This window comes from Mastomys coucha, unplaced genomic scaffold, assembly GCF_008632895.1.
Source record: "Mastomys coucha isolate ucsf_1 unplaced genomic scaffold, UCSF_Mcou_1 pScaffold15, whole genome shotgun sequence".
NCBI classification, from domain to species: Eukaryota; Metazoa; Chordata; class Mammalia; order Rodentia; family Muridae; genus Mastomys; species Mastomys coucha.
Window position 1 is genome coordinate 95439779 of NW_022196897.1, and position 21013 is coordinate 95460791.

The window sequence follows — 21013 nt, forward strand, 5'->3', positions numbered from 1 at the left end:
ACAGCTGCTGTCTGGTGGCCACACTTGCCTGGTCTTGACTTAGAACTGTCTCTGTCGAAGACCTCACAGGCTGATGGTTTAGCTATTGTACTTTGTAAGCAATATGACTGACACTGGCCATGTTCTACTTGAGGGACTCAATGGCATTACGGGAGAGGCAGCCTGCACATGTTTGGGTTCAAGCTATAATAATTCCTTTTGCTTATCTTCTAGGGTAGTGTAGAGAGAAGCAGTAGAGGAGGAAAACACTGCTGAGGGCAGAAACATAGTGATTAGACTGAGGGTCAGTACTGTGGTACTTTGCAGTAAGGTTAACAGTAGCACAATGCCAGACCATCTTGTAATCACCTACAGGATGGAGGTTAGTGACATGAGTGGATTGCAAGTGTGTGCAGCCTACTCCTCAACCTCCTCATGATAGGAGAAGAGCTGTCTTTGTAAAGCTGTCTTGTTGTGTAGTGAACATGTTTCCTGGCTCCTGTCCACAGTTGCTAAGGTCTCACTGCCCCTCCTTTACCCCGTGTCTCCTCAGAGCAGCTGCTACAATCCCCTCAACTCAGTTCGTATCTAGCCAGTGTTCAGATTGTAGTCTTTGCTCTCCTAAATATTGACTAGAATTCTGGCCACCATGAAATTTATGTAATGGCCTCAATGCAGTGGTTTTGTGCAAATAACACCTGTGGTTTACTCTGCATTTCACAGTAGCCTCTTTCCTTTTTTAAAAAAATATTTGATTTTATGTGTATATTTGTATTCCTGAGTGTATATACATGTACTACATGTGTGCAAGAATTTGTGGGGATCAAAAGAGTCCTTGGATCACCTGAACCTGGAGTTATAAATGGTTGGAAACTGCCATGTGGGTGCTAGGAACTGAACCTGGGTCTTTTGCAAGAGCTGTGAGGACTCTTGACTGTTGAGCCATTGCAATAGCCCAACTTTTCCTTTTGGTTGCTTCCCAAATGAAGAAACCCCAGTCTCATTGGGTACAATTGCATGAACTTATCGATCTCTTGGCCTACATTTCCTTCTGAAATGTGACTTGCTCACTCATATCCACCATTGACCCATCTCCCATGTTTCATATTCCTTAAGAGTAGATACATCACTGAAAACTCTTCTTCTCCAAAGCTTCCCCTCTAAGGAGCTCCTAATATGAATCCATGGTGCTTATGAATAATAACCATAAAAGAGATTCATATGGACATTCACATTGCACCACCTGGACCCTCCCTGGAATGGCTTCAGATACACTGAGAGAATTGAAGCCTAGGGAACTGATGTTTCCTACCATCAACTCTTGCTCACTTCTTTCTCTCTGCTTTCTTTGCTCCTGACACTCCTGTCCTGAGGTAAACTCTTTGGGATCACTGTTTCAAGTGTTGCTGGACTCGTTTCAATTCTGCATGTTTGTGTATATGGTGCAGTGACTTGAGGTATTACTGTTGACCTGTGAACTGGTCTTTCCAACTTTAGGCTCCTTGTTAATACATGCAGCATACATTAAGAAAGGTGAGAGTTGCACTGGCACCCACTACCTTAAAGTCTAGCTGAGTACTTCTTTCCTGTTAAGACAAGTAATGAGATTGAGGGAGTGGAAATGGAAGAATGGAAAAGGAAACATCATCAGGTGGATCTCCAATTTTTTAAGTACCAATATTACATTCTCGTGTGTCTTATATTGGGGCTTGAGGTATTACAGCATATCTTCTGTGTGCATGGTCTCATGCAAGAATACAAAATTAATATGATTTAGCCCCACTCATAAAGAACATTATAAAGCCACAGAAAAAGATGGGAGGCGGGGATGAATAAGTAGCTCAATGCAAACTAAGATGCACCAGTGAGAAAGTTCTAGTTCAGACTCCTATGGAACTATAGGAAGGTGGTGTCAGTTGGTTTCATGTTGGTGGTAGTACTCAACTCAGGCAGTCAGAATGATTTCAGTTGGCACATGGTTATAGGAGAAGAAAATTGGTGTGAGTGGTGAGTGCGCTTGGATATGTTAACAGTCAATGCTAAGTTGTAGGAGACAAGAACACTGGGTTAAGGTGTAAAAGAAGAAACTTAACATTGAAGGTCTGGAAAACTTAGTGGGTAGAAAAATGAGGCTTTGAGAATTTTTTTTCAGAATTGAACATTAGAAAACCAGAGATGGGGTCAGATCCTCTGTAAGGAGTTATGGATGGTTGTGAGCTACCATGTGGCTTCTGAGAACCAAACCCAGGTACTCTGAAAAAGCAACACATGCTCTTAACTGCTGTCATCTCACAAGCTCCCCCACAGTATTTAAGTAGGTTGAGGCAGAAGTCTGATGGAGGCTCATGAGAGCAATCCAGGTGAATAATAGAGCCTAAACTCATACCACAGAAAGACTACGAGCTCATGGCTTGAAATCTTGTAGAGTGATTCTCACCATCTTAGGAACCAGAAGTACATAGGAGAAAGATATGATACCTGGGACTATCTATGTGTGTTAGCAAAAAGAATTATACCACATCTACCCTCTGCTCTCACCTGGATGGTATTTCCTTAGCAATTAACAGCTACCAAGGAGTGTACTAATAATGAACAAAGAGGCATTTTATGGAATAAAGTTTTCTGAGAAATTCAACTAGGCAACCGAGTAGTCCTGAAGTTAGACACAGAAGTACAGAACCAGGAATGGAATGGGAAATAGCTGCTCTTGGTTAAAAGAGGTGTACTTCTTCCTCGGGACTAGTAGCCACCAGAGATCCAGTAAGAGTCCCTGGATATGGGCATTGAGAGGTCCCTTTCTCATCTCCTTCCCTCTGGGCCTTTTTGGCTGAGTGAGGCGTGCACTGTTAGTATGCTGGGAAACCTTCTCCTCCCCCCACCCCCAATAATTGCAGTTCAGAGCTCCTAATGCATATGCAGAGCTTGCCAGCTTTGGGCTGCTAAGGCAGAGCTGTTGATACTCAAACAAAGCTGTTTAGCTTGCCGGTTGCTCAAGTTCATAGTGTTCTGCCTCTCCTCTGAGAATGATTTCCTAATCTTTTGGTGACACCACAGAAGCACATCAGGTCAGGGACAAGTGGATAAACATTGAGGCAGCTAAGCAAGCACTAGAATGCTGGATTCTCCACTTTGTAGCTGTGTGATTTTTGCCAAGTCACCTAACCTCTCTGGTGCTTTAGAAAAGCAGGGTGGTGGTTGTCATGTGATTAATATGAGAGAACAAACTACATGCCACCTGTTTTGAGCACTGCACCTTGTAAGATTTCAGGTGTCTGTCTCTTAAGGACTAGGGGACCTGGCCCCAAATCCTGCCATTCACCTCGCTTTTTAATGGGATCTGAACTTCAAGACAAGAAACACCTCCAAGATGTGCTGCTACAAGAAGTGGTGGCTTGTAGGAGCATGCAAACTGAGCCATCTCTGAAAAGGTTCTGGGGAGTGACTGCTCAGGCTGCAGCGGGTATCAGTCCTTAGCACAGCAGCTCCAGGAACTGCAGCATAGCAGGCTGCAGAGGCTCTGTCTTCTCCCAAGAGACAAAGTCATCGAGGAGTGTGCCTCCTGCGAGGCATCACCCACCCACCACACTCACAGTGTTTATTTCAGTTCTCCAGACCGCTGGCTTGTGTTTCAGGATAAGCCTCGTGCACAGAGCTCATTGTGTCGGTTCTATTAACGGTAAGTGGAGGAGAAATGGAATGCTTTTGGAAACCAGGTTGCTTTAGCATTCACATAGTTTATAAAGAGGCAGAGTTGGGGAAAAGGAAGCAAATATTTTGACTAATGTGGTTAAACAGTCCTTTTTTTGTTGACACATTAAGATAATCAGGTGTTGTGTTTTGCCACTTGCTTGGTTACTTAATAAAGCACTTTCTCATGGTCATGGCATAGAAAGTTAAATTCCCCAAGGCAGGCCCACAGATATCAGGATGGTAAAAGCTAATGTTAGAGACAAGGGGTGAAAGACCCTGGAAAGCTGGGTTTATAGGATTTTGGTTTTGGCGGATGCTTTTAGCCCAGGTTTTAAGGACAGCTGGGAGGAGCAGGGTTACAGGACTATTTGAGGCACTTGGGGAAAGACGGCTACTGCCAATTAAGGCCCTTATGGTGCAATCTGAGCTTTGAAAAATGTGGTCTTTTAAATACTGTGTTCCAATTGTGAGCATTCTTAGTTGAATTTACTGAGGGAGCTTGAGTGGAGCAAATCCTTTCATTGCTTCTGTGGAGCTTGCACAGAGGTGGGCCACTGGAAGCTGTGCACTGGCACCGGGACTGTTTGCAAAGAACTCTTTTATTTGTTCTGTTGGCTCTGGTAGAGATTGACTCCAAGGCCTTGTCCCTGTGAAGCAAGCTCTCAGCTACATCCCCAGTGCAGGGAGGACCATCAGAGCACACATAGTTAGTAAACGCCTAGCTGTGAAGTTTCTGGCTAATGATGTGGTATACTAATGGGTGGGAATCAAAGTGTGGAATGTGTGCTCCATTCTGAGAAGCATTTGTACTTGGGCTGTGAGGTTAATGTGCAGTAAACGGCCAGAAGGTAGCCTGTGACCATGTTTAATTTTGTGCTGTAGTTATTTTTGGGTTTCTTTCTAGGGAGAAGCAGGGCCATTGGTTGTTTAGAGAATGTCAGTGAGGCTCCACAATGAAGCACCGAGGTGATGTAGCATTGCATTAACTCTGGCTACTTGGGGAGGCTTGGGAGCAAGAGAAATATTTTGAAAGGGTTTCATTGAAGGGACCGTAAAACTGCCTTCTTCCATGTTTCTGGTTTGTATGCTAATCCTTAGTAGTGAAAGACTATGATATTTTAAAAACAGAAACTGGTGTACAGTAGTTTTTTCTTTTTATTTTTTTTTCTCTTATACATCTTATCCTGAAAACTTGCAGCTACACCCTCACTCCACTACTCCATGTTTCCTCTGGATCCAGTGCTCCTCATTTCCCTTCAGAAAAAAGCAGGTCTTCTACTGATACCCACTGAACGTAGCATAACACGGTGCAATAAAACTAGACACAAGCCCTCATATCAAGGCTGGACAAGGCAACCCAGGAGGAAAGGGTCCCAAGAGTAGGCATAAGAGTCACAGACACCCCCAGTGCCACTCTTAGGAGTCTCACAAAACCCGAAACCTACACCCCTGTGTACCAAACACTATATAACATATATGTAGCAGACCCAGCACAGACCCATGGAGGCTCTGTGACTGTTGCTTCAGTCTCATACAGTAAAGTTTTAAATATTGATTTGTATACTTCTAGCTATGTGTGTTGGCATCTGATGTACACATGATATGTCTGAATATGGTTGTGTTGCACATGGGTTACAAATACCTACAGAGGCCAGAGGTGTGGGACCTCTTCTGGAGCTGAAGTCATGGACGGTTGAGAGCTGCCCAGTTGTGCTGGGGATTGAACTCAGGTGCTCTGCAAGATCAGCCCAGGCTTATAACTGTGAAACCATCTCTCCAGCCTCTTAAACCTTTGTTTTGAGCAGACAGTAATTCACAAATTGGGCAGTTGCTCACCAGATATGGTTCAGAAGTTCTACTGTGGAAATGTAAAAGGGGAGATTTTATTGGACCAGCAAAGAAGTAAAGCCACAGGAAAAAATTTTTTTATCACAAGCACATAGTTCATGTCTGCTTCTGCTTCACTGAACTTAAGTGCTTGTTTTCTTTTAACTTATGCATGTTTTCCTTTAACTTATGCCTTCATAAAGTATAGCTCAAGTTTTGCTAATGTTTGCAAAGTAAGCAAATGGTAAGTCACTTATCACTTAATAAAGCAACTTGTTGGCTTGTCTGCTTAGATTCTTTAGGCTGTGCTGCCATTAGATGGTATCTAAAAGGCTGATGGTACAGACTAGGATGTCTCAGAAGGCATGCTGTACACTCACTAGACTCAAGGGGTGTGAGTGACAGCCTACACCCCATGGTACAGTTGTGAGTTGACTGGGAATCCAGCATTATCACCCTTTGCTGAGGAAGCAGTTATTTATCATCCACACCATTGGGGTTTCTGAGTTTGTTTTATTTCATCCATCTGTATAACATATGTCTGCTGTGGACCAGAGGTCATGTAGAGTCAGGTTTTCTCATGCTTCATGCATTTTAAGTGGTATAAGACCTTAGAAAAAAGCAAGGCTCTTATAGTAGAATTTCAGACATTACTTTAGAATTTTAGAGTTCATAAAGATGTTTTTGCTGTATCCCTAAAATCAAGGTAAATATAGCAGATTAAAGAACGGGAGAGGATGTTGTTGTGTTTGGTACTTAGGAGCAACTAGAATATATTCAACAAAACCCTGGGAAGTAGGGTGCTGACAGAGTGATCAGAGCCACCAAAGGAAATTCTTTGTTTTTTTCTTAATATTTATTTTATTTTAATGTGTATAAGTGTTTTGTTTGTATGTATGTATACATGCATGTGTTCCTGGTACCCTGAGTGGTCAATAGAGGGTCCAGATCCCCTGGAACTAGGCTTATAGATAGTTATAAACTGTCATGTGGATACCTGCAACCAAGCCTGGTCCACTGCAAGAACAACCAGTGCTCTTAGTAGCTGAACCATTTCTCCAGCTCCTACATTCTTTTTTTTTTTTTTTTTTTTTTTTTTTTTTTGAGAGAGGGGCTCACTTTATTTTCCAGCGTGGTTTTGAGCTTGAGATTGTATTTTCTTGGCCTTCTGAGTACAAACATGTATTATCTGGCTGGAAATAGATCTTTTTAAAATATTATAAAATGTGTTTTATAACTTAAAAAACCAATTGAAATTAAATTATAAATAAAAGTATTTAAAAGGAAGACATGGAAAGACTTTTTAAAAAAATCAATTATAGAATCCAGCTGCTTGAAACTCTAAACCTGGTGGACTCAGGAGGTGAGGGAGGTCCTGCGCTCCATGACAAGGACACAGGACTTCTGTGCCAAGAGGTGAGGGAGGTCCTGCACTCCATGACAGGGACATAGGACTTCTACAGGAGGAAAAATGGGGAAAGAGCACAAAAGAATTCATAGTCTTTCTTTTTCACTTTACTCCCACTTAAATGCTCTACTTCATAATTTCTTCAGGAAACCTTTAAATGTGTCCTTTTAGGCCTTGATTTGAAATCTAGGCTCCCAAAGCCTTTCTTTTTGTCTGGAGTATGCTGTCCTGGGTTTCTGTGGAGATAACAGGCTGACTTGCCTCCTGAAAGCATTCTTCCTTGACAGACTGGTTTGCTCTGCTCTGTGTAAACAGTCCTGCCTGCTGACTAGTAGTCTGTATTTATGAGGCCCTCAGAAAACACTGCAAGCTGCAGAGTGACCGTGAATAGCAAACTTAATTTGGCTTAATGTGTTTTGGCTTGCTTGACCTCACTAGAATAAAAATGTGCCTACTTAAATTATTGTATTAGAAGTTTAAAAAAAAATCTAGACATTCTTAATTCACTGGAAGAATCTTGGGACTGCTTTAGCAGAGGTTTAAGTCCCTGTTTAATGTCATGTTGTCTGAGAAATGTTTAGCACAGAATTTAATCACAGATAAGGTTACTGTGGATTCTAAAGTTTAACTTTGAATTACTATCTTTTTTCTCTTGTTCTTTTTTTTTCTAGACAACTGGCTGGTAACGACCTTTCTTTTATCCACCCAAAAGCCTTGTCTGGGCTGAAAGAACTCAAAGTCCTGTAAGTAATGCAGTTTTAGAGCTTCACAGCTGGCTGTGTATTTTCTTTCTGCATAGTCAACATGCTTGGAGCTAGGTTAAGCACAGTTTCTTTTAGTTGAGGATTAAAAGATTTAAGGCATGGCCAATGGGTAGGGGAGCAGACTAGAGGTTGGTCTGGGCAAACTTGGGTCTCGATAATTAAGGTTAAAAATCTAAATAGTAAGTATTCTGAGCTCCAAAGCATCACAGACTTGCCATGCTGCTAATGTATTGAATCAAAACCATATTTAAGCTTTGTTGGTATAGTTTCATTTCTACTTACTTTATAGTGCAAGGGTTTTTAATTAGCCAACCCTAAAGGGAAAGAGCTTTAAAAGTACTCTATATGTTAAAAGCATTTGAGAGCTGAAGAAATTGAAATGAGGTGAATCACATCCATGAATTATAGAGATATTCATAAAGATAGTCAGAGATCAGAGGAGAAATTCCTGGCCATGCAGGAGCTTGGAGGGTGACAGACTGAAGATCATGTCAGTTGACAGCCACTGGTTCACCTACTTTTGTCACTACTGCTCTGGGCAAAGTCACAAAGCCTCTGGCTTAGAGTGGTCCTGTTACTACTTCTATTCTGTGGTTATGATTCATGTCAAATAGTTATTAACATGACAAGAGTGGCTTTAGGTAAAAACGAGAAAGATTTTGTTTTTCATAAAGATGCCTGCCTGTGTTCTTCAGGTCTCAGCTCTCCCATGACTGAGACTTCATGGTGTCCCTACTCATCCTGCAGGCAGTGGAGCCATTGCTGCTGCTCCTTAAGACCCAGTGTCTGCTCCCCTTGCAAACTGCCTTTCTCTGTTGATGCCCAGGTTTCTACGCTCTGCTTTCTTCCAGTTTGAGAAGGCATTAGAAAGTCTAATGGGTTTGTTGATGAGAGTAAGTTTGTTACACAGCCTAGTGAATCTTAACTTGGGTAACTGGGAAAGAAGCAAGCCCTGGGAATGTGGATCACTGAGCAGCTCCATTATAGATGACCTGGAACAGCAGCATAAATTTCATCTCTGAGTTTACAGCAAATGCTTAACATTTTGCAGTTTTCTTGCCTTTGTACTTTCCACCCCATTCACCCCAATTAAGGGAAAAAGTTGCTCCATATTCTTACATGGAAAAAATGGTAACAACTGGTTATTAACCACTAACCAAAAATTTCCTTCTAGAACACTCCAGAATAATCAGTTGAAAACAGTACCCAGTGAAGCCATTCATGGACTGAGTGCTTTGCAGTCTTTGTAAGTATCCTTTTGTCTTTTGCATTCTCGGGTCATTGGAAGGCCATTCTGACTGCTAAATGAGTAAGGAATGGAAACCCCAAGGCCAGAGGAGATTTAGCCCCTTCCCTGGGATGAAAATGAGGATGGTCAATTGCTGTCATCAAAATACCCTTTGGTAAGGCAGAAGGTGGTCCTTTGGTTTACTTCCTTTCTTGACTGAGAGGCTAGGGGATCTTCCTGTGAGTGTTGGTGTACTAGTGTCAGCATGTACATGGTTGCTGGTCACAGCTCCTTGAAACCAGAGTTAGAGATGTGCAGGAGTTCTGACGTCTTCTACCCTAGCAGCCGTAGATATGATTTGAGTTTAGGTAGCAATGATTGGTATAAATTGAGTTTAATGCCTTACCCATGGCTCAGAATACATATAGGGGATAACTTGGCTGTCTGAGCTGTCTCTTTCCCCAGGTTTGTTTGTTTGTTTGTTTGGTTGGTTTTTTTGTTTTGTTTTTTGTTTTTTAGATAAATCTTGTTTTATGTGGCATAATCAGGGTTTTAATTTTGGATTTTTTCCAAGTCATTAACTTTAAATGCTTTTCTAAATAGCATTTTATTTGTTTTTACATCCTTTATATACAAAGAACTTGGCTTTATATGAATTCTAAATGCCTTTCTTACATTGGAGTTCATGATAAGTAATGAGCAAATGACTGTAGAGAAATTTTTAAGTAACTTGCCCAAGAGCACATACCTAGTAAAGGCACAGTGGGGATTCAAAACCAGACAAACCTGTTCCAGAATTTTAATTAATCTGAATTTCTTAGCAGATATTCTAGTAGTAAGTGTGAAATGAATGTTAGAACAAAAACATACTAATAAATCACATGTTGTAAAAGTTAAACATTAACTCATACCTGTCATAAACAAAGAATATCCAGGGTGTTAGCCATTTAATTTTTAGTTCAAATAGAAGTTAAGATTGTGTGTACTAAGCAGTTCACTTTGCAAAAGTGGCAAGTTATGGAATATCAGAATTTGTTGCTCACTAGAGTGACTTTTAAAATGAATCAATTAGAATAAGTTGCTTTTACAGAAATATTTGGTTTAGTCTTTATTCTCCTGCATCTAAGGATGCAGAGCCATTTGACTCCTCTAGACGTAAACATCATAAATAGGTCCTGTTTCTTTTGGTACTTTAAAGTTAATTGGTTTGACTTTAAGACCTTCACATAGAATCATTATTTTCATAGACTTAATGATCAAAGGACCAATTATTTTGCCTCTTTCGAAGGCAAAAAAGAGAAGACTAAAATCTCATTTTCAACTTCAAGACAGAAAAATTACCAAGAAAATTTCAATAGATTGTTTCTAATTTGTGGCCAACAAGTACCTTTGAAGTGCATGTGGTATTTGTTAGTAAAAAATGGGTGAATTGAAGTGGCGTTACTACAAAAATTGGAGACTTCTTTCTCAAAAACAATGAGTTAACCAAAGCTCAGCATGCACCCATTACTCAGTGCACGAGGTGCTTGAGTCTACTCAGATTGTTAGGAGGATAGGAAGCCTATATACGACATAGATTTCTCTTTCTCCCCTCCCCTCCCCTCCCCCTCTCCCCTCCCCCCTCTGTGTGTGTGTGTGTGTGTGTGTGTGTGTGTGTGTGAAGTTCTGATCTGCTTTCATATGTAATGAACTGTAGAAGGAGCTCTGTATCAAGTATGCTGTATTTAAGAAAGAAGTGTTCTTGGGTTTGTTAGCATAATGGGTGTTGTGGTCAAATAAGCTGTCATTGAAATTCTACCCTGGTGTAAAACAGCCTTATCAGCACTTGAGTCAGTTTTCAAATCTGATCTTCAGACCCAAGTTACGTTAAAGATTTCCTTGTGGTTTCACCACAGACCTTAAAAGGAACAAAGTTCATTAGGCATTGAAATTGACCAGAAGGGGTTTGAGATAAATGTATACTTGATGGTGACTATAAAGTCAGAGTGAATTATAGGTATCAATAAAAAGATAATTTAACAACCTTTCACAAATTCAGTACCTAAGTAGATTAAAATGGCAATCAGAATTAGCTCTAAGGTAACTTTTTTATATCAAATTTATATTGAATATTATATTAAACATTAATCTCAGAATAAATATCCCTAATTTCTTCAATACTTTAAAGTTCAACTGTAATATTAGCCCTATTGTAAAATTAGAAAAGAGAGCTTTTGATTACATAGAATATTTGTTTATTGATCACAGATTTTTCACACTAGAACAGTTATGGAATGTGTGGGGCCACAAACTGTGCCCCAAGACAGATTCAGCCATCCGTCATTAATAATCCAATTAGAAGAGTCCAATTAATAGTAGGAAGTAGAAAAAGGAGATTTATTCAATGTAGCTGCATTGGGAAGAGGAAAAGAGAGATCCAATGAGTCTACAAGTCCCATTTTTAGGATACTGAAGTGAGATTAAAGTTTAAATGGAGGGCCACAGACATGACCATCTAAACAGCCACAGTTGGAGTATGGTTCTGCCTGTCACTGACCCATATTGATGTGCTTTGGTTAGATCCTACAAGGTGGTCAGAGAAGCTGCTAGACCTGGGTAAGATCTGCCAGGTCCCTAACAGAACAGATGTAATTTTTTGTCACTATAATTTTATTTAAGGCAAGAAATTAGAAGATGGGAGTTTTAGTATTAAAATGCATTCCTTACAATTGATAATATATATTTTCAAGATGAAATATGGTTAATATATTGCTAAACTTTTAGAAAGGGAATTTTTTTAGCACTTAAAAGTAATATATACATACTCCATGGAGTTTTTGATAGTAGAACATGTTGGAAAAACTCATATAACCACTTTGAGATACTATGCTGCTTCGCATCTTGTATAGCAGTCCACTGTACTACTTCCTGATCTGTTAGGATGGCTATTAATAGTATAGGCCACTAAGACAGTCCCATTTTTTTCTTTTGGTGGTTGTGTTAGGGACTGAACTCAGAGCTTTTCAAATACTCATCAAATGGTCTACTACCAGGTTATACAAAGCAACATTTAAAGCTTTTTATTAAAGCATTCATCTCAGTATAAGTCTTTACATTTATAGGTGTGTCACTAACATCCACATGAATTGAGTATACAGATTAAACTCGAGTCCTTTTTACAACATTCTACAAGTCTGGGTCCATAAATCCTTTTTACTTTATTTAACTTTGTATTCCAGGGTCCATTGTTCTATAGATCTTCTGTTTGCACTCTTATTTGTATGGACCTTTCTAATTTTGGGAAAGCGTATAGCAGAGCCTACATGTATTCATGTCCTACTGTATTACCCCTTTGTGTAGAAGGTAATTTCATTGTTTTCCTAGTTCAGATTTACTTGTTTGATGGCATATGACAGAATTCATAGGAATATGTATCATTAGTACTAATTTCATATTTAAAAGGCATGGGTAGTTTATTATGGTCTTTGTAATATTTAATGAAACATTTGATGGAGGAGACTTGATTTTGATGGGAGTATTACTGACTTACTTAGAAGTGCTTTTGGGCATTTTTAAATATACCTACAAATTATCATCTGTGATAAAAATAAGCAATTTAAACTTTTAAACCGTTTTGCCACTGAGAAACTGGGGAAGAATTTTATTCTGTAATCAAAATACAATCCAAGTTCCTTTCTTGGCCTATGGGGCCTGGTTGACTCTGACCCTGCTTAGAGTCACAGGTATGTATCCCTGGACCCCTCCACTACTTTCCTCCCAGTGTTCTCATTGCTCTGTCCTTCTGGCAACTATATGTTCTTACCCGAGTTTATTTCTGTGGTCCTTGACATTTGTCTAAAACACCTCCTGCTCAACTACTGCGTCTGCTGGCCCTTGCTAATTAATTCATTAGGCCCCAGATGGAATATTATGGTTTGAAATGTGCTTTTCTTGACCAGGTTCATTTCAGGTAGCTCCTGCTGCCTTGGTATGTCTGTCAGGTTTATCGCCATCCCCGCTGTTTACTTTACTGCACTTTTTAAGCACTCTGAGTTGCTCCAACCCACAGACAGTCCCATACCATTTCATCCTTTATGTCTTCCAAGATGCTCAGTTTGAATGTGGAATGAATTGCAGCTAGTCAAATCATCTACAAGTGTAACTACACTGAGTAGTTAATCTATTTGATTATGGTTAATGTCTCTTCTCAACAATGGGTGCCTGGAGCTTGGGACTCCTATCTGTGTTTGAACACTTTCTTATCTGTTCATTAAAACAGATCTCCTAAACAGCTCTGTGGAAAATACTAGTCTCTCTGCATGAGTCAGTTCTAGAAGTTCAAGGAGCATACGAAATCTAAAGATGTTTATGGCTAGTGAAGCGGTAAGGCAGCTGCTCGGTTTCCTAAAATCTCTCTTCTATGTTGTGGCTATCAGAACAAAATGCCCATTAGATAGCCACAAAGGTCCATAATCATGAGCCCTTGCTAATCTGCCCCAAGAAGGAAAATTCAGGGGCTGAGAGTGGGAGCCCAGCAGTTTCCTGGAGTTAAAGTTACAGTAATGGCTGAAGTTGGAGCAGGATTTAAAAACAAAAAAAACCTAAAAAACAGAAAGTACAGAAATCTCTCTAAAACTCAGTAGTTTTTAAACTTTAAAGTTGTCAGATGTCAATTCTTAATGAAAACAAAAAGTCATTCTGGGTTTTTATCAGTTTTTTCTCTTCCCTCATTTTCACAGAGAGGTCTAAGACTATGAGACAGGAATGTTTGTGATAACCATCAGCAAGAGATTATGAGAAACACTGGGATTTCCTGTCTCATACAGTTTCTCATCCTGCTAACACCAGGCTCTCTTTGTATTGAAAAGTGATTATACAATTATACTTGGTTGTGGTAACAGAAAGAAATAGTTAGGATTTAGTGTCCAGGTTTTCAGACAGAGACTTAAACATAAATAATCCTGTTAATGAGGTGCCCCCTAACTGCAGAATTTTCTGAAAAAGATGAAACTTTAAAGTCACAGTAGCATTTATTGGAGGAGTTTAATCTTCCCATGAATAATTTGAATGAACATTCTAGCTGGTTTGGTAAGGTAGCTGCAAATCTATTTGAAATGGGTTTGATGCTCTTTAAAAAACTATAAATATACTCTTCTTTTCCCTTTTGGTATCAAATCAGAGTGGCAGTTCAATTCAGTCTCTAATACACCTATACTTGAACGCTGGATACTCTAACACTACGTACACACACAACTGTACTGTACACACGTAACACGTACGTAACTGCTAAGCCCACTGTCTGTATCTCCAGTAGGTATATATTCTGAAACATAAATTTTCAACTTGAGCTTTGTGAGTTTTAAGTGTGTCTTTGTGCAGTGAAGTTAGCCAGGAAAGAACTATAATAGTACTGACGTTGTAAGAGTTGTAGATTTGTAGTTGTTGTTCAGGACTTGTGTTACAGTTAAAGATAGGCCTCCATGGATCTGGCTAGTTTTATGGGTCCCTTCTGTTTGGAAACTCTGGAGCTGTGTTCTTTGGTTTGACTCCTTCCAGTAGAACTCATTACTCACTGTGGATGTTTCTGTTTCTCAGACGCTTAGATGCCAACCATATTACCTCAGTCCCGGAGGACAGTTTTGAGGGGCTCGTTCAGTTGCGGCATCTGTGGCTGGATGACAACAGCCTGACAGAAGTGCCTGTGCGTCCCCTCAGCAACCTGCCCACCCTGCAGGCGCTCACCTTGGCTCTCAACAACATCTCAAGCATCCCAGACTTTGCATTCACCAACCTTTCAAGCTTGGTCGTTCTGTATGTACTTAACCCTTTTGTTCTTGTGTATTTGTGTTAATTTGGGGGCAAAATGGGTTTCATGTGACAAATTACTATAAAAGTCTCCCCTATGGTCCTGCTTTTGGACAATTAGTATTTGGGGGAGGTGCCTTTGATAAGATCAAGCATACTGATTTCTTGAATAATATCTAGTAGTAGATGCTGAGTTTTTTAAAAAAAACAAGTAGCCACCTTTTTAAAATAATTGGGGCATTTACCAAATACTTTTTTTATAACTTGTTTTTGTATAACTTCTGTTTCTGTCCCAACAATGAGTTATGTTTATTCAGTATTAAAAAGGAAACTGCTCAGAGAAATAAAATGTTTGTTATTCCTCCGGATGTTTTATATTTTCCCAACTTTTCTACTCAAAACATTTTTGATTTTCTGTGCCTTACATCTTTCAAAACTTCTTGAGCCATGGTGCAGTCTTGTTTCCTTTGGAATCTCTTTCCATTCTAAGTGATGTAAACTCCATAAAGCTGCCTTCTCACCTCAGAGAACTTAACCAGTGCTACACTTCATATGAAGGAGGAGCTACTCTTAAGTTTTATTTCATATGAATGAAAATGAAGTAATCCTCAGTGTGTCACCGTTTTCTGCATTAGATTTCCCCTAATGCTGGCATTCTGTGTTTAGCATGTGTGTAATGGCCAGCTTTCTGTAGTTGTGTGGAAATAGTTTAGCTATATCATTGCTTTCAGCCATATCTGTTTAGACATATTAAGGAGCCATTTGGGAGATATAAATGCCATTTTCGTGCTTTTTTCCCCCCATAGACATCTTCATAACAATAAAATTAAGAGCCTCAGTCAACACTGTTTCAATGGACTAGATAACCTGGAAACTTTGTAAGTACATTTATATTTTGTATAATCACATTCTGATAGGACAGTGCAATGTTAAACATAGTAAGATAGAAGACACTGTTAAGTATAGCTCATTATTAGTTTACTTTAATTAACAATTCAGTTTTTACCAACTAATAACCCACTTGTGAAAAATAATTTCAGTTTATGATTGAAAGTGATACTTAAGTGTGAACTTCAAACCCCCCTTTCCCCAAATATGTATGAAAAGCAGCTCCATCTGCAAAGATTTATACCTTCCCCAAAGTGTTAATTGTGTTAAATTTGTTTGGAGACTGACATTTCTAAAACCCAGTTCTTTTGGTGAGTTTCCTACTTATTGTTGGGTTTTCTCCATGATTTCAGGAGCCTAGCTACTTGTTTCAATCAGGCTGGAACAGCATGTCTGCTTTTATATGCTGAAGTGTAATACATTCGTGTTTTAAAAATTTGCGTGATGCTGTTTCCACTGGCTGAGAACACTGACTCTGGTTCTCTGACTGGGCATGATGTTTCCCATGTGATACAATAAACAGATTAGGGGAATGTCTTCTTTAGATGGCTGAGACCTCGTTGGAAATACTTAGGACCTGTAGTATTTTGGCGAACTGAATTTTCTGACTAACTATGAACTGTTAAGAAGATTTCAGGTTTTATAGGACCTTAATTTCACCTGTCAAAACAATTAAATAATAACCACCAGTGGATACTTAAAAGTTAAAATTGGAGGAAGCCAGTTCTAAACTCAGGTCTCCTGCTAGGTGTAATTTTTATGAGGCAGTAAATAAAGCGAGTCCATGAATACAGTCTGAATGATATTCAAATTAAGTTTCTTCTCCCAGTTACTTTAGTTTTTATTTGTCACTTTTCCTTCTGTGTAGGAAAGGAAACTATAGATTTCAGAGGAGCTGGCCTTTTAATTTCCTTTCTCTCTTTTTAAAAGAAGCCCTAATAACCATATGCAATCTTGTTCTTTATGTTACGAGAAATTAAAATGTAGACACTTAGAAGTAGACCTGCATTGTTAGAGACCACTCTGACTTAACCTCTCCCTAATGAATTTGACTTTGCCGTCAGTAATTCATGGACCTTCTCATTTCAACTTCTTAAACCAGAATTGCAGGTTGCTGCTCTCTACTCTATGGGAAGCCTCAGTTTCACACACTAGTCACCTATATACATGGATATTTAAAAATTCTACTTGATAGTAAATTTTCCAAGCAATTATCCAAGATTCATGTGTTTAATCCTTCAGTGGCATGGGATCTGAGAGTTCTACAAGCTTATAAATGTATTAATCTAAAAACATAAAGAGTAACTTTTCCTATTTAATGTTTTCTAAAAATCTGCAAATGAAGTTCCTATAAGAGTTTTTCCAACTGTGTAGCTGGGAGAAAGATATTGCTAACTATAGGTTGTGATCTTTAAACATGTACTTATACCAGATTTATGATTTCTATTATTTGCTATGCTTAGTTTCTCTCATTTTTTCCCCCAGGGACTTGAATTATAATAATTTGGATGAATTTCCCCAGGCTATTAAAGCCCTTCCCAGCCTTAAAGAACTGTGAGTATTCCCTTTCCTCTCTATGCTCCGCATCCTGGAACTCACAATTAAATGCTCTAGTAATTAGGTCTCGGAGCATCTTCTTCTCATTACATAGACCCATAACACATACAAACACACACACACAATTCATACTGAATTAGCCAGCACAAATGGTTGAGAGCACAGGGTCAGACTCTACGGCATGTAAAAGGCATGAGGTACAGTCTTCTGGAGGAGCTTAGCTGCACTAGAAAGGCAAACATGAATATAGGCAGATAACTGTCCCGTATTAGATACCAGGTGTGACAAATAAGACAAACCTCACAAAAAGATCTGCCAGAAGGCTGTGGGACCATTGGAAGATGTATCACTAAAAGAAAGTAATGGGAGCTAACCTGAAGGGTGGGAAACTTAAATATGTGAAGGGGATGAGGGAGCCTGGGTTTGTCTGGGGTGGAGCTGTGAATGTATATATGTTACAACAGAGATTGTGTCATGAGTTGAAAGCTCATATTGTAGAGGTAGCATACAGGCATCTGTGCTAGAAATTTGAAGCTTATTTCAACCTAGACTTTCATGTTATCTTTGATGATGAGGCAATGAGGGACCAGTAATATACTAAGCCAAGGAGTAGGTTCAAAAAGAATGAAGTAAAGTCCTATACAAGATGACATGGAATTCAAAATTCAGGTTTCTGGGGTTTAGCAATGTTTTACATTGTCATTATCAGTTCTGTTTCATGTAATGCTGAACAACAGTGAACATTCTGGTTTTCACTTGTTTCAAAGTGTTTTCCTCCTATCTTTCTAGGGGATTTCACAGTAATTCTATTTCTGTTATCCCTGATGGAGCATTTAGTGGTAATCCACTGTTAAGGACTATGTAAGTATATTTTAAAATTTCTTTGAATATATAATCACATGCAGTTATGTTAATAAATGCCAGACATCTGTATCAAAAGTAAAAAACAAAAAAAGAGCCTCTGGCTTTTTAATCTATGGACACTGGGAACATGGATTTAGTCTCAGAGTGTTTGCAAGTATATGAAAACACTGCCTTTTTTTGGCTTTTTCACAGCCATTTGTATGATAATCCTCTGTCTTTTGTGGGGAACTCAGCATTTCACAACCTGTCTGATCTGCATTCCTTGTAAGTATTATGCAAGTTCAAAACCTACCGGAATGTTTATGCAGCTTGTTAAATCAAAAAACATGAATTAAGAAGACAAGTATCTTTTCCCTGCCCTATTAATTTATAGTGAGTCTTATTTATGTGAGTACTTGACCAAATAGTCACATTTTCAAGAACCTTTAAAAGATGAAACCAGTAATATTTGGTTATAAGATTAAAAAATGAAAAGATCATGTGTGTTACTATTTTAATTTTTTTTCTTCCCAATTTCTTAGAGTCATTCGTGGTGCGAGCCTGGTGCAGTGGTTCCCCAATCTGACCGGAACTGTCCATCTGGAGAGTCTGTATGTGGGATACTTTAACAATGGGTCCTGTAAAGACAATATTGCAGTCCAGTGTGCTAGCCGAGTGCCAGTGCTTTTTAGCGATGGATTTATAGCCATTCTTTTAACTCCTTCTGTGGCCATCAGAATGGGAGATGAGTGTGTTAGGTCTGAGGTCATTTAGCTCAGGCAGAGTGTAGCTTCCAGTGTAAGCAGGTCTGAAAAGGTAACTGAGAACAGTAGAAGGTGGCAACTAAATGGTTAATTAGAAGCAGATAATCTAAAAGGGGAGGAGATGCAATATTTCAAAATTGCATAATGTCAAGTTTCTCAGGATTGAGATTTTTTTACTTAGAAAGGCAAGATCTAATAAGACTAGGAATACCAAAAATATATCAAAGTGGCATACAGATAATCCCATGTTTATAAAGGAATGGGGATGTGGGATGAAGATATTTGGAAAACTTTGGGACAAGATTTTAAAATTATCAACTCTTTAACCCCTGCACATTTGGCTCTAGGAAAGATTCCTAGTGAGTGGTCTATGAATGGAGTACAGATGCATCTGAGATCTTGCTTTCAGCCCTTTAGATAGCAGCTTGGGCCTAGAGTAGGTGTTAAGATTTTCATGCATGCTAAGAAGTTGGGAAACACAGAGAAAAGAGTTCTAATTAAGATAATTTGTGTAGGTTGAGAATATTGGACCAGTTAGTGTGAGAAGAGTACAGTAAAGAGACCAAGATACAGAACTGTGAGGTCATGGTCAAAGCCAGGGACTAATACACCAACCAGTTAACTGTGCTCAAGGCATTCAGTCCAGAACAGTCCATTCTGGAGTTCCTCTGGAACAAAGGGCTTTACTGCTTTTTGAAATATTAAAATATTTCACCCTTGATCTGCATGGCAGAAAAAAAGGAGAGAAAATGTCAGATACTAGACACATTAGAAGAAATAACTGGAACTGGTGATAGATCCTAATGGGAAAGAAGCAGGGAGGAGAGTAGGAATGATTAGCATGCTGAACTGACTCAGAAAGAAGAGCAGAAACAATTGCATTAGGCATCTGGGGTGGCTTCAAATGTGCTGTGTGAGAAAAGATGACAGGCTGAAGGAAATCAAGCTGTCCCCTGGATAGTGTTAACCCCTTGTGCCACAGCTCTTTTTCATTACTGTGAAGATGATGTATTAAGAGTTAGTCCACCTTCCCATGTGCCTACCTTTAGTTGGCAGATAGGCAGGGGTCAGGAATCAGGGCACAGGCACATGGGCACTAAAGTGCAATCAGTCATTCATTTTTGTATACAAGAGAAACGTTTCATTTACTATCCCAACTTGAACTGTCACTTAGATGAACAATTATTTTTTCCATAGAACCTTGACAGGGACCAAAATAAGCAGCATACCTGATGATCTGTGCCAAAACCAAAAGATGCTGAGGACTCTGTAAGTTGGTTATTCTCTCCTTTCTTTTGTGCACTTTACAGAGGCTGTCTTTTATTCTGAATAAACTGGTTTGAGGTTTGGTTATTTGTTTGTTTCTTTCATGTAAACAAAGAGATTACGACTTCAGGGGGCAGGGAGTATCTGAATTTGGCTTTAGGATTGTTTATTAGGTGTTAATCGTTTTGTTACTTTATTTGGTGCAAAACAAACTGAGAGACTAGTTAGTTGATAATATGGTTTCCACTTGGGCATCATCCCATAGGCCCCACCCCTTGTCTCTATCATTCTCAATTAAGCAGGTCCTGAAGCTTTGCATTCCTGAATCAACAAGGAATTAAAAGTGAAAGTATAGGCCTCTCACCAGAACAGTTAGATACTGATGTGTTAAGTACTTAAAGGACCTAGAAACAAAATAAATGACAGATTGAGTATTTACATATTCTAGTGGATTATCTAACTTAAATATGGAAACTGCAATTGAGGGAAAAGCCCAGTGACATCTAATAGTGACTTCTCTGACATAATTTCATATAAATTACCTAAATGATATACCAAAGCATTTTAATTAAAGAACAACATAAAATATGTTGGAAAAATAAATTTTCTAAAATTCTGTAGCTTTAGTAGTCAACACAGACTTAATGCACATCTTGTTATAGTTTATATATGTTGCAGAACTTAATATATTTTAGCATATTATATATGGTCTACACTCAACACCAAGTACTTTAACTTCAAAAATCTCAATTTTGTGGTGGAGTCCTATAATATTAGGGAAACCAAAGCTTGCTTTTCTTGCTTAGCTATTCTCATTGGAAGACCTTAATGCTGCTTTCATTGCTTCTAGGCACAGCATTTTTAATACAATATTTTAATAATGAGATTAATTTGTTTTGTTGTTTTAGGGATTTATCTTATAATAATATAAAAGACCTTCCAAGTTTTAATGGTTGTCGTGCATTGGAAGAAATGTAAGTTGGCCTTTGACTTACTCTGTTTTTTCTGTGGTGTA

At 38.9% G+C, this 21013-nt stretch overlaps 1 protein-coding gene across 1 annotated transcript in view; it reads left to right on the plus strand.

Moving 5' to 3' along the window:
- Positions 1–21013, plus strand: part of Lgr4 (leucine rich repeat containing G protein-coupled receptor 4) — a 98768-nt gene that overhangs the window by 67262 nt on the left and 10493 nt on the right. Inside the window, exons 3-12 of the mRNA XM_031371321.1 lie at positions 7576–7647; positions 8843–8914; positions 14471–14686; positions 15487–15558; positions 17054–17122; positions 17915–17986; positions 18182–18253; positions 18511–18579; positions 19930–20001; positions 20907–20972. Of these exons, the coding sequence (XP_031227181.1) occupies positions 7576–7647; positions 8843–8914; positions 14471–14686; positions 15487–15558; positions 17054–17122; positions 17915–17986; positions 18182–18253; positions 18511–18579; positions 19930–20001; positions 20907–20972 (852 nt within the window). The remainder of the gene's footprint in view (positions 1–7575; positions 7648–8842; positions 8915–14470; positions 14687–15486; positions 15559–17053; positions 17123–17914; positions 17987–18181; positions 18254–18510; positions 18580–19929; positions 20002–20906; positions 20973–21013) is intronic.